General features: G+C 38.5%; 1 protein-coding gene across 6 annotated transcripts in view; it reads right to left on the reverse strand.

The window, feature by feature from the left end:
* The window catches only part of ABCC12 (ATP binding cassette subfamily C member 12), an 84,825-nt gene that overhangs the window by 58,469 nt on the left and 10,810 nt on the right, over window positions 1-15,546 (reverse strand). For all 6 annotated transcript variants that reach the window (XM_077132344.1, XM_077132343.1, XM_077132345.1 and 3 more), the window contains one exon: window positions 12,419-12,574. In XM_077132344.1, coding sequence (XP_076988459.1) covers window positions 12,419-12,574 — 156 coding nt within the window. The remainder of the gene's footprint in view (window positions 1-12,418; window positions 12,575-15,546) is intronic.

Genomic DNA, 15,546 nt, shown 5'->3' on the forward strand with positions numbered 1-15,546 from the left:
CTAAAGGAAATCAGGGAAACTATTTATACAAAAAAAGTTTTCAATAAACAGCTAGAAGTTATAAAAATACCAAAAGGAAATTTGAAGTTAAAGACCTGTAAGAATATAATTAGGTTTATTTATTTTTTCTTTTTTTGCATGGGCAGGCACCAGGAATCGAACCCTGGTCTCTGGCATGGCAGGCAAGAAGTCTGCCTGCTGAGCCACCATGGCCCACCCTATAATTAAGTCTACTTTTCACACAAAATGGCATGGAGTGGGGAAAATGAAACTTACTAACAAAAGGCTGCAAAACCAACCCAGATCGGGGGAGGAGAGGTGGGAGGCCTCTGATGTAAGCTTGGGGATCTGCACCATTTCCTTATATGGGAAAAAATGTGTTAGATCTCTCTGATTGGCTGTAACCTCTGGAGTACCCAGCCAATGCGGAAACAGGGGAGGGATTTGTGTGTTAGGAAATAAATGTTGCTGCTTCCTGTCATTTGACACACTAGCCACCACATTTCAGTTGTATGCAGGTTCTTGCAAGGTCATTAATAAATCCTTTTCTTCTCCATAATCAGGTGAGTGTTTATTCTGTTTCAGGTATGGCTTTCTTTCTGACAAGACCACAGAAACTGAAATAAATATTTTCCTAGAAGGGTTCAACAGCAGATTGGAACTGGCAAAAGAACAAATCAGTGGACTTGCAGATAAGACTATAGAAATTATTCACACTGAGGGGCAGAAAGGAGAAGGAATGAATGTGAGTGAACAGAGCCTGAGAGACCTGTAGGGCCTCATCAAACATACCAACATATGCACTGTGGGAGGCCCAGAAGAAGAGGTAAATGGAGAAGAAATGGCTGTGCGCCTTGCAAATTTAACAAAAGACCTGAATATACATACCCAAGAAGCACATTGAACTCCAAACAAGATAAACTCAAAGAATCATACATACGCACATTATAAACAAACTGTGGAATGACAAAGAAAAAGAAAGAATCCTGAATTCTTCCTGCAAAGGAAGAATAATATGCCATTTACATGGGTGCCTCAGTAACACAAGTGCTAAGTTCTCATTAGAAATCATGGAAGCAAGAAAGCAGTGGGACAACATATTTAAAGTACTGATATGAAAAAATTACTAGCCAGGAATTCTATATCCAGTGAGATGGTCTTTATAAAATGAGGGAACAAAAAAAAAAAAACAAAAAACAGTTGAGGGCAAGATTAAGACATTCACCCATAAACAAAAGCTGAGGGGGTTCATTATGACTAGACCTGCACTATAAGCAATGCTAAACAGAGTTCTTCAGACTGAAGGAAATGACATTTCTAATAGTATCTAAAATGCAAAAATTTTAAAAGGCAATGATAAATCTATGTTTTCGAACACAGAATGTACACTGATAAAATTTATGACATGAACAACATAAAGATGGTGACGGGGGTACAGGGAAATAATTTGTGTATACTGTTGAAGTTAGTTAACTGAAAATTTTATAGATTAAGATGTAAAATTTAAACTCCTCAGTAATCACAAAAAAAAATATCTGAAAAGTCCAGACAGAAGAAAATGAGAAGGGATTCTGAATGGTTCTACTACATAAGACCAATAAATTCAAAATAGGCAGTAAAGGAAGAATTGAAGGACAAAAAAATGTGTTAAGACTTAGAAATGCCAAATAACAAAAGAGCAGAAGTCCTGCATTATCAGTAGTTATTTGAAATGTAAATGGATTAAAGCTTGCGGTCAAAAGGAAGAACAGATTGAAATAAAGCATGACCCAACTATATTCTGGTCGCAAAAGACTCACCTTATTAAAAGACATAAGTAAGTTGAAAGTAAAAGGATGGGGAAAAAATAGTAACCAAAAAAGAACTGGGGGTGGCTATATTAATATCAGATAAAATAGACTTTAAGTCAAAACCCATTACAATGGAAAAAGAAGGACCCTATATATTTATAAAGAAGATGCAACAATTATAAATATATATGCACCTAATAGTACAGCCTGATATATATGAAGCAAATACGTAGTTGCTTCTGATATGAAGGGGAAAATGGGCAGTTCTATATTAATAGCAAGGAGGTATCAGTACAGCAATTTCAATACCGGATATGACAACTGAACAAAAGATTCATAAGGAAAAATAAGACTTGAACAATACTCTAAACTAACTAGACTTAAAAGACACATGTAGAACATTTCACCTTATAACAGCAAAATACATTCTTCTCAAGTGGACCTGGATCATTTTCTAGAATAGGACGCATGTTAGGTCACAAAAAGTCTCAATTTCAAAGGTTTGAATCATACAAAGTATCTTTTCCAACCCTATGAACTGGAGCTAGAAATCAATAACAGAAGGAGAATGGAAAATTCACAATTATGTGAAAATTAAAAATACACACACATGCTTAAATACCCAATGCATGGTAGAAGAGACCACAAGAGAAATTAGAAAATATCTTAGATGAGTGAAAATGAAACACAACGTACCAAAACTTAGGAGATACAGCAAAGACAATGCTGAGAGGGAAATTTATAGCTCTAAATGTTTACATTTAAAAAAGAATAAAGTGCTGTTATGCTCAACAATGAAGGCAATGTAAGATGCTCCAGGGTACCATTCCCCTACAGAATCTTTGAACAACTAGCAAAACTGGAAGAGCAATCTTCCTCAAAATCCCAGAAAAACAGTTAAGGGATTGCTGTAATTGGACCAGTGCCAAAATAAGAAAATACAGCTTATAAATGGTAGAAGAATCTTGTGGCAGCCTTGGTAGCTGTGGGAACTGAAGCCATAACTTGGTCTCACCCCAGTGAAGCCATGAATGTGCAGCTGCCTGCTAACCAAAGGACCCAGTTAATCTTTAAGCTGCCTCCCTCAGGAGAAAAGAATATACAAATGGTTATTTGAATAAACACCAAACTCCTGAGTAGTTTCATGCCATTCTTTACCTTGTATGTCTTTCTGGAAAAATAAGATGTTGTCACGCACTCCTTTGAATTTCCTCAGTTAACCTATAACCTCTTCTGTGCATAGAATGAGTAGTAAGAAACTACCGCATATGTCATGGGACTTCTTCTAAGTGTATGATCTTATACACAATGAAATGTCTTTGTCTTATGCTCCCATATCTGGCCCTTATGATTTCTGCCTAATTGCAGGGTGCTTCTGGTGATTCTCTGACCATTGGAGCTGCTGTCCCTATCTTGAGTAAGTTCTCAATAAGCTTAATAACTCAGTTAGTGCCTGGTGTTTTCTTCAGTCTTAGAGCTGGAACCTCCAGACCTGCATGCCCAGGTTGGAACAACAGCCCTCCCCCCATCCCTTTTCAGCACAGTGTGAACCGGGCAACATTCCCATTGTGGGTCCTTGGTCCCATTCCACAGGGAGCAAAGTAGCACCTGTGTTCCTACAAGGGTACCTGTGTGTTGGTGCCAATATATTGGATGGCAGCCTGAAGCACTAAACCAGGACACTTGTCTCTGACTTGCCTTCCCGGAATATGCCCTGCAGATGAAGCTTGCTGACAGCTAACACAGTGTAAGAAACAATTAAGTTGAAGCAGCTGGAGGCAAGTGATTGCCAAACTAAACATAAAATAGAGCATTCGTGTAAGGTGTGTGTGGGGGGGCAGGGTCTATGCATTAGCAAGTATGGGGGACATTCAGATACCTATAAATGAGGATATTCCTAGATCCACAAGCAACCACACTCACAGCAAGAGGCAGGCTCTGAAACGATGAAGATGCACTTCACTTTTACCTCAGTATGATCTTCTTGATAAAAGGACTGAACTCTGAAGGAGAGCACCAGCCAGTGCAGAGTCCAGCTGCAAAGACTGTGAAAGGTACTTTTTGTATTTGTTTCTTTGTTTATTTTTTAGCTCCTAGCACTCAAGGAAATCTCTCTCATATCACAAGCAGGATGCAGATTTAAGGAACAGACAGCTGAAGAGCTAAATCCCAGAGTTACCATTAAATATTAAAATATACAGTGTGCAAGAGAAGATTAAAAGATAAATAAAATGAAATGATGGTCCACCCAAATGAAGAACATAAAAACTCAGAAACCATCAATGAAGAATACCAGACTTTGGACATACCAGAAAAATATCTTTAAAAGATTTTAAAACATGCTCAGAAGATAAAGGAAAACACAAAGAAAAAACTAAAAGATATCAGGAAAATAATGAGTGAACAGTATGAGAATCTCAGTAAAGAGACAGAAAATTTTAAAAAAAGGAACCAAAGAGAAATGCTGGAGTTGAAGACCACAATAACTAAAACAAAAAATTTTCCCAGAGGATTTCAACAGCAGATTGAGCTGGTGAAAGAAAGAATCAGTCAACTTAGAAACAACCTAATTGAAATGATCCAGGCTCAAGACAAGAAAGAGAAAAGAATGAAAAAAGTGAACAGAGCCTAAGGGATCTGTTGGACACTATCGAATGCTCCAATACACAACTTACAGGAATCCCAAAGAAAAAGAGAGAAAGGGGCAGAAGAAATATCCAAAGAAATAATGGCAGAAAACTTCCCATTAGTTTTCTACATTCAAGGAGGCCAACAAACTCAAAATAAGACAAACTTGAAGACAACCAAAGCCACACAATTGTCGAACTATTGAATGCCAAGGACCAAGAGGGAATTCTGAAAGGTGCAAGAGAAACGCAAAATGTTAGATACAAGGGGCACCCCAATAAAATTAAATAGCAATTTCTCATCGGAAAATTGGCAGTAGGATGATGTATTTAAAGTGATGAAAGAAAACTATCGCCAACCAAAGATAGTGAAACTATCTTTCAGAAGTGAGGGAGAAGAGAAATCTTGTTATTCTATAGAGGTAAATGTAATGCCCCATTACACTCTGGAGTGGTTTGGGCAGAAAATTTTAAAAATTTTGGCAAAATGCTCTTGAAGGACTGGGGAAATATGTGGAACTATTACATTTCCCCACTGGGGAATTCCTGATATTTTTTCAAGCATTAGGGACTCCCAAATTAATAAGGCAAGTCATTGATCTTGAGATATGCCTTCATGAAACTTATTTCTGCAATATAATTATGCCTAAGAGTCACCCCCAGAGAACCTCTTTTGTTGCTTAGATGTGGCCTCTCTCCCTAAACCAACTCTGCAAATACATTTACTACCCTTCCCCCTACATGAGCCATGACCCCCAGGGATGTAAGTCTCCCTGGAAACATAGGACATGATTCCCAGGGATGAACCTACCCTGGCATCATGGGATTGAGAATGCCTTCTTGACCAACAGGGGTAAAGAAATGAAGCTAAATAAGATTTTCATGACTAAGAGATTTCAAATAAAATTGAAAGGTCATTCTGGAGGACACTGTTAAGCAAGCTTCAGCCAGATATTGCATACTGCCACACTATACTATGCCCCAACCAACAGTATTTCTGAAAGCCCTGAGAATACCTGGGCTCTATCTAAGACTCTTAAACTTTTTCTTAGCAAGTTTATTTTTTCAAAAACTTAAGGCCTCCAGATTGAGACTATGCCGGATAAACCCTGAAACAGTACTGTTCTCTCCAGGAACATCAACCAGTTTCATTCCTCTACCCCATAAGGTCAACACCCCTTTCCAGCATAAAGAAGTTAAAATGGTCATTGTCCATGGAAATTGAGAGAATGATCAAATGAGAGGGAGAAGGTGTAACTGAGAAATTAAGATTTAATAAATGATTAAGACATGACTCATTGCACATCTATTTCTCTGTAATTTTTAGTCTATTAGAATAGCAAGAAGGAAATACCTGAAATTGTTGATCTGTATTCCAGTAGCCTTGATCTTTGATAATGATTGTATAACTATATAGCTTTTATTGTGTGATTGCGTGATTGTAAATACATTGTGACTAACACCCCCTTTATCTAGTTTTTGGGTAGATGAGTAATAAAGTAAAGAAAAAATAATAATAACAGTAATAATAAGGGATAAGTGGTATGGGATGCTTTGGGTTTTCTTTTTTATTTTTGTTTCTCTTTTTGGAGTAATCAAATTGTTCTGAAATTTATTGTGGTGGTGAATACACAACTATATGAGGATACAGTGAGCCATTGATTATATCCTTTGGATAGATTATTTGGTATGTGAATATATCTCAATGAAATTGCATTAAAAAATAATGAAGGAAAGGAAAAGATTGTGGGACAGTGATGGAGTATGAAGCTCCAAGAATCAGTCCCTCCGCCAGAAGAACTATTAAACAGCCAGGAATTGTCTGAATCAACTATTTCAGAACTCTGACATCCACTAAACACTGTACAACATTCAAGAGTGGGAGAAAGAAGATGATAAATTACTGTAATGCCCAATATATTGCTCTCTTGGCATGTTGGTTACTGGCACCCAACCACGACTCTCTTGGCAGTCGGCTCATGGCCACCCTTCATGACCCCTCCTACATCCAGGGAAGTTTGGAGCTGGTCTGACTTCTCTTTGTGGATCCCTGATCTTGTTCTGTTTGGGAAGGACTGTCGGGAAATTCCTCTCCAGTGTGCACACCCTCCTAGAAGTAGGCATCCAGGCAAAAGCAGCTTGAGACAACGAAAGCAGAGTAAGAAACGAGATGGATGACCTAGTGCAGAGGCTCACTTGCTTTAAAAACAGCAGTGTAATATCTGGGGAAGGGAGAAGATCTGTCTCCTGAGAAGCAGAGGGGCACATTCCTAATCCTGTAAACAGAAGAACTGATCAACTAGCTAGCAGACGCCCAGGAAAAGACACTAGCCCCAAAAATAAAAAGACAGGGAGGACCCTGAACTTTGCATTTACCTTGGGTAGACCTTCCTGAAAGGAGGGCTGACATTCAAGAAAATCTCTGTCATATCACCAGCTGGTTACAAACTCAAGAAACAGACATCTGAGGGAATAAACCCCAGAGTTAACATTTTTAAATATTAAAAAGCACAGCATGCAACAAAATATTAAAAACAGGAAATGATGGCCCATCCAAAGCTAAAGGGTAATATTTCAGAAAACACCATGAAGAAGACAAGACGGTGGCTATACTGGACAGAGACTATTAAAAAGTGATATTCAGCATGCTCAAGGAGATGAAGAAAAAATACAGAGAAAGAACTAAAGGATAACAGGAGGCAATGGATTAACAAATGAGAATCTCAAAATGGAGGTAGAAATTTTAACAGAATTAGTCGAGTGGAGGACCACAATAACTAAATTGAAAAATTGGCAGGAGGATTTTAGTGGCAGATTGGAGCTGGCAGTAGAAAAATAAAATCAGCGAACATGAAAGCAAGCCAACTGAATGGAGTCAGGCTTAGGAACAGAAAGAAAAAGGAACTATAAAAAGTGAAAATGAAAATGGACTGAGACATCTGGGTGTTTCTGTTTGCTAAAGCTACCAGAATGCAACATACCAGAAATGGATTCCGTTTTACAATGGGGATTTATGACCTTACAAATTTACAGTTCTAAGGCTGTGAAAACACCCCAATTAAGTCATCAACAGGATGATACTTCTCTGAAGGCAGGCTGCTGGCATATGGGGTTAATCTGTCAGATAACAAAGCACATAGCTTGTGTCAGCTGGTCCTTTGCCCCTGGGTTTCTTTGCTTTCAGCTTCCAGTTAGCATGGCCTCCTCTCTGAGCTTCTGTGGGTCCTTTCTTAGCTTCTCCAGGGTTTTTATCTCCAAGCTCACTTGGCTTTTTTTGTCCTTTATTCTCTCATAAAGATCTCCAGTAAAAGGATTAAGATCCACCTTGAATGGGGTGAGTCACATCCCAAATTGAAATAACCTAACAAAAAGGTCCCAACCACAACAGGTCTGCAACTATAGAACGGATTAAAATAACATGGCCTTTTCTGGGGTACAGAACAGCTTCTGGCCAGCACACTGGGACACCATCAAATGAACCAATATGCATTATGGGAATTCCAGAAGGAGAAGAAAGACAGAAAAAGCAGGCAGACTATTCAAAGAAATAATGACATAAAACTTCCCAAACTTAGCATGGGACTTGAATCTACACATCCAAGAAGACCAGAGAACATGAGACACGATAAACTTGAAGAAAAATATACCTCATCATATATTGTTCAAATTATTTAATACAAAGAACAAGAATAGAGTTCTGAAAACTGCAAGAGAAAAGCAACGTGTTATGTACTCATTAGAATGAGTGCAGATTTCTCATAGAAACCTTAGAGGCAAGAAGGCAGTAGGCTAAAATACTTGAAGGGCTGAGAGAAAACAGTGACCAACCAAGAACTTTATATCCAGAGAGACTTCTTCAAAAATAAGGGAAAGACAAAGACATTCCAAAATAAACAAAATCTGAGGGAGTTCATAAACACTAGACCTCCCTTTAAGCACTGCTAAAGGGAGTTCTTTGGACTGAGAAGAAAGGGTACTAGACCTCTGCTAAAGGAAACCATTTGGTTATAAATATGAGTACTATTTTATTATAGCTTTTGATATGCAACTGCACTTCTTACTTACTACAGGTGCCAAAATGCAAATGCATAAAAACTAATGATAAGTCTATTGTTTTGTATGTATAATGTACAAAGATATAATTGGTAAGAGGTATAAACGAAAAATAGTGGGGGGATGTAAGAAAAGTATATGTCTAAGCTATTGAACTCAGTTGGTATCAAATCAAATATGATTGTTACATATTCAGGATGTTAAATTTTAACCCCATGGTAACCACAAGGAAAATGTATGAAAATATATCAAGAAATGAGAAAGCAATCAATATATTACAATACACACACAAAAAAATCAAATAATTATGAAAGGAGACATTAACAAAAGAATTGAAGGGCAAGAAATGTATATGACTTAACAAAAGACAAAATAGAAATATGGCAAAAGAAAGTCCTATATTATCAGTAGTGACAATAAATGTAAATGTATTTAAGTTCTCCAGACAAAAGGCAGAGATTGGCAGAATGGATAAAAAGTATGACCAAACTATATGTGGTCTGCAAGATTGAAAGTGAAAGGGTGGAAAAAATATACCAGCCAAGTAGTAACCTAAATAGAGCTGGTGTAGTAGTATAATAATATAAGATAAAATAGACTTCAGGGTTCATTTCCTGGACCATGCACCACTCCCCCCACCCCCCAAAAAATAGACTTCAAGTCAGAAACAGTTACAAGGGACAAAGACAGTCATAATATACCAATAAAGTGAACAATTCAAAAAGAACACATTACAATTATAAATACATATGTATCTAACAGCAGAGTCCAAAATTATCTGAAGGAGATACTGACAGATTTGAAGGGAGAAACTGACAGTTTTACATGATTAGTAGGAGACTTTAATACGTCATTTTCATTAATGAATAGAAAATAAAAAAGAAGATCAACAAGGAAATAGAGGGCTTAAACAACACTATAAACCAAAAGGCATAACATACATCACTGTAGGCCTTATAAAAACACTCCAACCAACAACAAAATGTACATTTTATTGAATTCACTTGAATTACTTTCTAGGCTATACCATAACTTAGGTCACAAAATAAGTCTCAAAAAATTTAAAAATAATGAAATCATTCAATGTATCTTTAACTACAATGGAATGAACATAGAAATCAATAACAGTGGGAGAAATGGAGAATTCAAAAATATGTGGAAATTAAACAATGTTTAATTTGTTTAACAAATTAAAGAGGTAAGAGGGAAATCAATAGCTCTACATGCTTCCATTAGAAAAGAAGAAAGATCTCAAATCAGAGACTTTACCTCAAAACGAAGAGATTTAATAAAAGAAGAACAAACTAAATACAAAGTGAGCAGAAGGAGGGAAATAAAGATTAGAGTGGAAATATATGACCAATTAATTTTGACAAAGGGTCAAAGACCACTCAATAGGGGAAGAATAAACTCTTCAAAAGATGGTGCTAGGAAAACTGGGTTTCTATATGCAGAAGAATGAAGGTGGACCCATACCTCACACCATATACAAAAGCAACTCAAATTGGATTAAAGACCTAAATATAAGAACCAAAACTATAAAGTTTCTAAAAGAAAACATAGGGTGGTATCTTCAGAACGTTGTGTTAGGCAGTGATTTCTCAGACTTTACACCCAAAACATAAGCAACAAAAGAAGAAATAGATTAGATTTAAAATTTTTTGTGCCTTAAAGGACTTTATGATGAGAGCAACAAGACAGACTACTTAATGGGTGAAAATATTTGGAAACCACATATCCAATAAGGGCTTTATATCCAAAAAATATAAAGAAAGTTTACAATTAAACAATATGAAGATAAACAACCATTTAAAAATAGGCAAATGGTTGCTATAAAGATTTATTTGTGTTGAGCAGATTTTATTTCAAGGAGCTTAGAATCCATGGTGGAAAATAAAACACAAATATGAAACAATTTTATTTAAAATTCAAGACCTTATAGAATGAAGTTCTATTTAGTACTTGGAAGTTCTATTCTGCACTCCTGAATATGAATATATCTTCTAGAGTAAATTAATTACATATGGCATATATGTGTGGTTGACAAAAAAAAGTACAGGTCACCCAGTTAAATCTGAATTACAGATAAGGAACAATTTTTTAATATAAATGTGTCCCAAATAAAGCATACAAAGAAAAATATTTTTTACTTAACAATAGTTAAGATATACTTATACTGAAAAACTAATACATTGTATATTTGAAATTCACTTAACTGGGCATCCGTATATGTTTTTATATGTTGCTAAGTCTGGCAACATTATCTGCATACAGCTATCTATGTTTTCAGTGACTGTTTCATTATTCTCTTGTCCTCATCTAAATATATCTAAAACACAAGATATAATTTTAGAATAATAAAATCCAGTTACCCAAATCACCAGATTTCAGTACTGATATATGTATTCCAACATAGTAGAATAAGTTGGGTACCCCTACATAGCGTGTTCTTAATCTTAGTCTGAATTCCTGTGGTTGTGAACTCATGTAGACAGGACCTCTTGAAGATGTTATTTCTAGTTAAGATTTGGTCAAACTGAATGAGAGTGGGTCTTAATCCATATCACTGTATGCCTTATAAAAAGAAGAAACTGGGAGGCAGAAGTTGAAAAAGGCTACAGGAAGAAGCCAGCAATCAGGAGAAACTAGAAGAGTGGACACAAGGAGAGAGAGATGCTAGGTGACAGGAGGCAGAGAAACAAGCCAAGGAACCCCAAAGTCTGCCTTGAACCAACACCAGAGCACTAGTCTTTAGGAAGAAAACATCATCTTGTCAATACCTTGACTTATTTTTTTACATGTGCAGGCACCTTGACTTTTACTTTTTTTATTTTTTATTTTTTCACCTTGACTTTTAACTTCTTATGTCCTTAAAACCATGAGAAAATAAATGTTTGCTGTTTAAGCAAAACAATAATAATAATAATGAGCAAAAGCCTTGAATAAGCATTTCTCCAAAGAAGATATACAAATGGCCAAGATAGCACATGAAAAGATGTCCAACCCCATTAGCTATTAGGGAAATGAAAACAAAAAGACAGTATATCAAAACTTACGGGAAGTAGCAAAGACAGGGCTGAGAGGGGAATTTGTAGCTCTGAACATTTACATTGAAAAAAGGTGAAATATCTTAAATCAGAGACCTAATCTCACAACTGCTTGTGCTGCCACGGAAAAATCTTAGTAGACACGTAACTGAAAATAGCAAAGTGACCACAATTATATAGTATGTTTCATTTTTTGTTTAAAGAAAAAAATACATAACCTTTGCACAGGAGGAAGAAAGGGGGCTATTGATCTGTAAAGGATGGCAACATAGGGTGTGTTTAATTAGAGTAGAAAAAAATCTGGACGGACCCACATGAACATTTAACAGTGTCCACCTCTGGGGGTTGGAGCCTGGGTGTGGTGGGGATACTTCCACTGCTTAATTTTATAATTTCTGTTGCCTTAATGATCATTTATAATGAAACTAAAATTGCCGTTTTTGCAAGTCAAAGTTGTCAAATATCGACAGTTTCATTTGGGCCAATCTAAACATATTTGAGAATATGAAAGGCCAATAACGACTTTTAAAGTGAAGCCAAACATGATGCCTAGACTGCGTGCAGCAGTGCCAGCGGGGTCCAACCAGCACAGAGCAAAGTGAGAGCCAAGCCCCCCCCGTCCTTACATGGTGCCCCACAAAGAAACCAAAGGCCCAGGAGAAAGGTCCTGAGCCTTCAGCCACAGCTCTTCAGCCAGACCCTTCCCCATCATGCCCCACAACTCTCCCCACTGCTCACCTCCCCAGGAATCCAGCCACAGTCAGAGCAGCCACTAAGGAAGGTCACCAGGACCCTGGACCTCAATTTCCACACCTAATAATTGGAAGCACACCAAGGCACTTGCAAGGCCCCTTCCTAGGATAGGCTTCTCATCCAAGGCGACCCAAACGAGCCCTGGTACCTTTTGGCGTTGGTGTCAGATGAGTCATATGGCGACAACGGGGGCAGGGAATCCACTGTCAGCGTGTGCTTGTAGCCTCTAATCATCACCGGCGTGAGCCAGGAAAATGTGGCAAAGGAGAGTAGTCCGGCATTGTCCACAGGGTTGGGCGCCAACCTACAGACAGATAAGACACTTGGTGTTCCAGGGCATTGGGGACAATGTCTTGGTTTCCCCACTTGAATTCTTAATGGCAATACTAACCATAGCCTCACTCAGAACCTGTGACTCACCCTCATCAGCGCTTTGAGCAGAGATGTGCTGGAGCTAGCACAGACCAGCTTGTGAGAGATGACTGTCAAATTTTCAGGAATTTTGCACATTGATTGTTAAACCCTACTATTTTAAAACATTAAATTACATAAACTTATAATTAAATTAAGTTAAAAACGAAGGTAATGGATATGCAAAACTCGCCACTACCTAATTATCTTACAGCATTTTACCAATATCCATACTCTTGAGGTTAAGTCTATTGCGTTTGTTCGGTACCTTATAATGATATGCTACGGCCCATCACTTCCCAACTCCACCTTCAGTGACGTCATGTTGCTATTTTGAAATTGCCACAGTAAGAGTATTTACATCATAAAAAAATGATAAACATTACAAACTAGGGAAACTTTTTAGCAAGTCAGTTGTTGGACATTTACCAGTATTTGAGTCTCATGGCCATCCTATGGGAAAGAAATGCCTGCCCCACTTGACAGCCACAGAAATGGAGACCAATCAGTGGAATTATCACAGGAGTCACAGGCATTTTGTTCTCAGTAGGCAGGGGAAGGTCCAGAGCAGGGGCTGTCACAAAGGGGGTGAAGCATCCCTAGGCAGGGTGGGGTTGGGGGTGGCTGGCAGTAAACTCATGGTTTATTATGAGGATTGAATGTATTAATACAGATAAAGGGCTATATAAATATTAGCACCAGATAAAGAAGGAGGAGAAAAAAGGGAGAGGAAAGGGAAGGGAAAGTAGAAAAGGAGGAAGAAGAGCAGAAGAGGAGGAAAAAGAGGGGTATAGGGAAAGAGGAGAAGTGGAGGGAAAAAGAGAAAGATCTTGTTTTTGCCCATGAGAAATTAATCTATGAGGGAGTAACAGTCAGAGACACAGAATAATATCTACCAATTACCAGGTGTTCATTACATTGCCAGGGCCTGTAAGAGTTTTGCATCTGTAGCAGATTCTGTAAATGTGCCCGAGTCACAGACTCTTGTCACATCCACGTCTGGTCTCAGCTGTAGAGGACAATTTTGTGCAAGCTCAGGCTCATGGACAGCACCCCATCTCCAGTGTATTCTATGCCTCTTTTCACCTTCTGTTGTGGGAGCTTCCCAGGGGTGAAAGTGCAGCCTGAAATTGCAGGGGTTGATGCCCTGGGGACAAACCCTAATGGAGGGCAGGTGAGATAGATAAATGCCCCCACCTCTCATCCTTTCGGTGGGAAATTGTACATTTCTCAGAAGGACCTGATAGAATCCTGTCTCCATTGCTTACATCACTAACTTTGATGGCACACTCCCATAGTACCTTTTTCTCCGACGATGCCTCTCTCTACCTAAATCTTCTGTCCTGCTTCCTGGTATTACCTCCCAAATATGTTAACCTGCACCCATGTTCTTGACTCAAGCTCTGCTTTTGGGTGAACCCAAACTAAGACAATATTCATATGGGTCCTGTGGGCCTGGCACATAATGAAAATTTTGTAAAAGGTGGCTTTTATTATAGAGTCATACATTACCTCATTTAAACGTCCCAACAATTCAATGAGAGGGATATTAGGGTAGTATTGGTAGGGTAGTATGACCCCATTTCACAGATAAGAACATCATGACACAGAGAGATTAGCTAACTTGTGTAAAGTGTGGTCAGTGGTGGAACAGAGATTCACACCCACTTCTTGCTGATTCAAGGGCCCCATCATGCACTTGGCACCACCCCACATTGCCTCTTACAAAGCAATTTTTAACCAATCCAAAACAGCGGGTAGTTAGAACTCTCCCGGGACCCATGCCCTTACTTCTCAACCTTCATTTTTCACCTCTGAAAGTTCAAATGTCAATCTTTTGTCCAGAGAATCTGGAAAAGTGTCACTTCACTACCAGACAAGCCATTTGGCCCTATTTTATGTAGAAAACATAGTATTTTATAATGTTTTGATTACACAATGTTAATAATATATAAAATATAATATTGTGGCTAAACATATTCTGGTATCAGATTGCCCTGAGTTACTATCCTGAAGCACAAAAATGACCCCGATTGTCTCTCCCTATCTGTATCCCAGCCCCTTGCAATGTTACCTTGCAGGTCCTCCCATCAAAAGGTGGAATCTACCTCTGCACACCTTAAATCTTGTCTGACTCTGACACTTGCTCTGTCCAATGGAATGAGACAGCAGAAATGGTGTGGCATTTTCACTGTCATTCTCTTGGAAGCCTGATGCACAGGATGAAGCCTGGACTAGACTCTTTAAGGCTGAGAGCCCACATGGCCCAGTTGCCCTCATTGTCCCAGCTTACAGCCAGCCAACCCCAAAAAGGGCAGCCACCCTGCTGACCAACAGATGCATGAGTAAACCCAGGCAAAGCCAGATGAACCACTCAGATGAGTTCAGCCCAAGTTGCTGACTCATAAAATTTTAAGCTAAATAAATGGCAATTGTTTTAAGTTGCTGAGTGTTAACTTGGCTTATGATAAAGAAAAAGTTACCGGATGAAACTTGGGCTAGTTACTTAACCTCTCTGTGCCTCGGTTTCTTTACCCATCAGATGAAGATAATGCATCACATCCAGGGTGTGCTGATTTAATGAGAAGATGTTTGTAACTTCTGGCGCATGGAAAGCTCTCCTTAAACATTAACAATTGTCTCCCTCTTACCCAAGGACAAGCAGAGGCAAGAAGTGAGTGGCTGATAAACGAATAAATGAGTGGATGGATGACAAAAGGACAGGCACATAGAGGCAGCAGCATGACACCAGGGGCAGTGCTGGCTTCTGTGATTGGCTGGAAACCATTCCTAGAGGTTCTGCCCCAGCCCTGCTCCTCCCTACCCTCCAACCCCTATGGTACTTGAGGCCTCCAAGCCTCCTCC

The sequence above is a fragment of the Tamandua tetradactyla genome, chromosome 16 (genome assembly GCF_023851605.1).
Source record: "Tamandua tetradactyla isolate mTamTet1 chromosome 16, mTamTet1.pri, whole genome shotgun sequence".
Taxonomy (NCBI): Eukaryota; Metazoa; Chordata; class Mammalia; order Pilosa; family Myrmecophagidae; genus Tamandua; species Tamandua tetradactyla.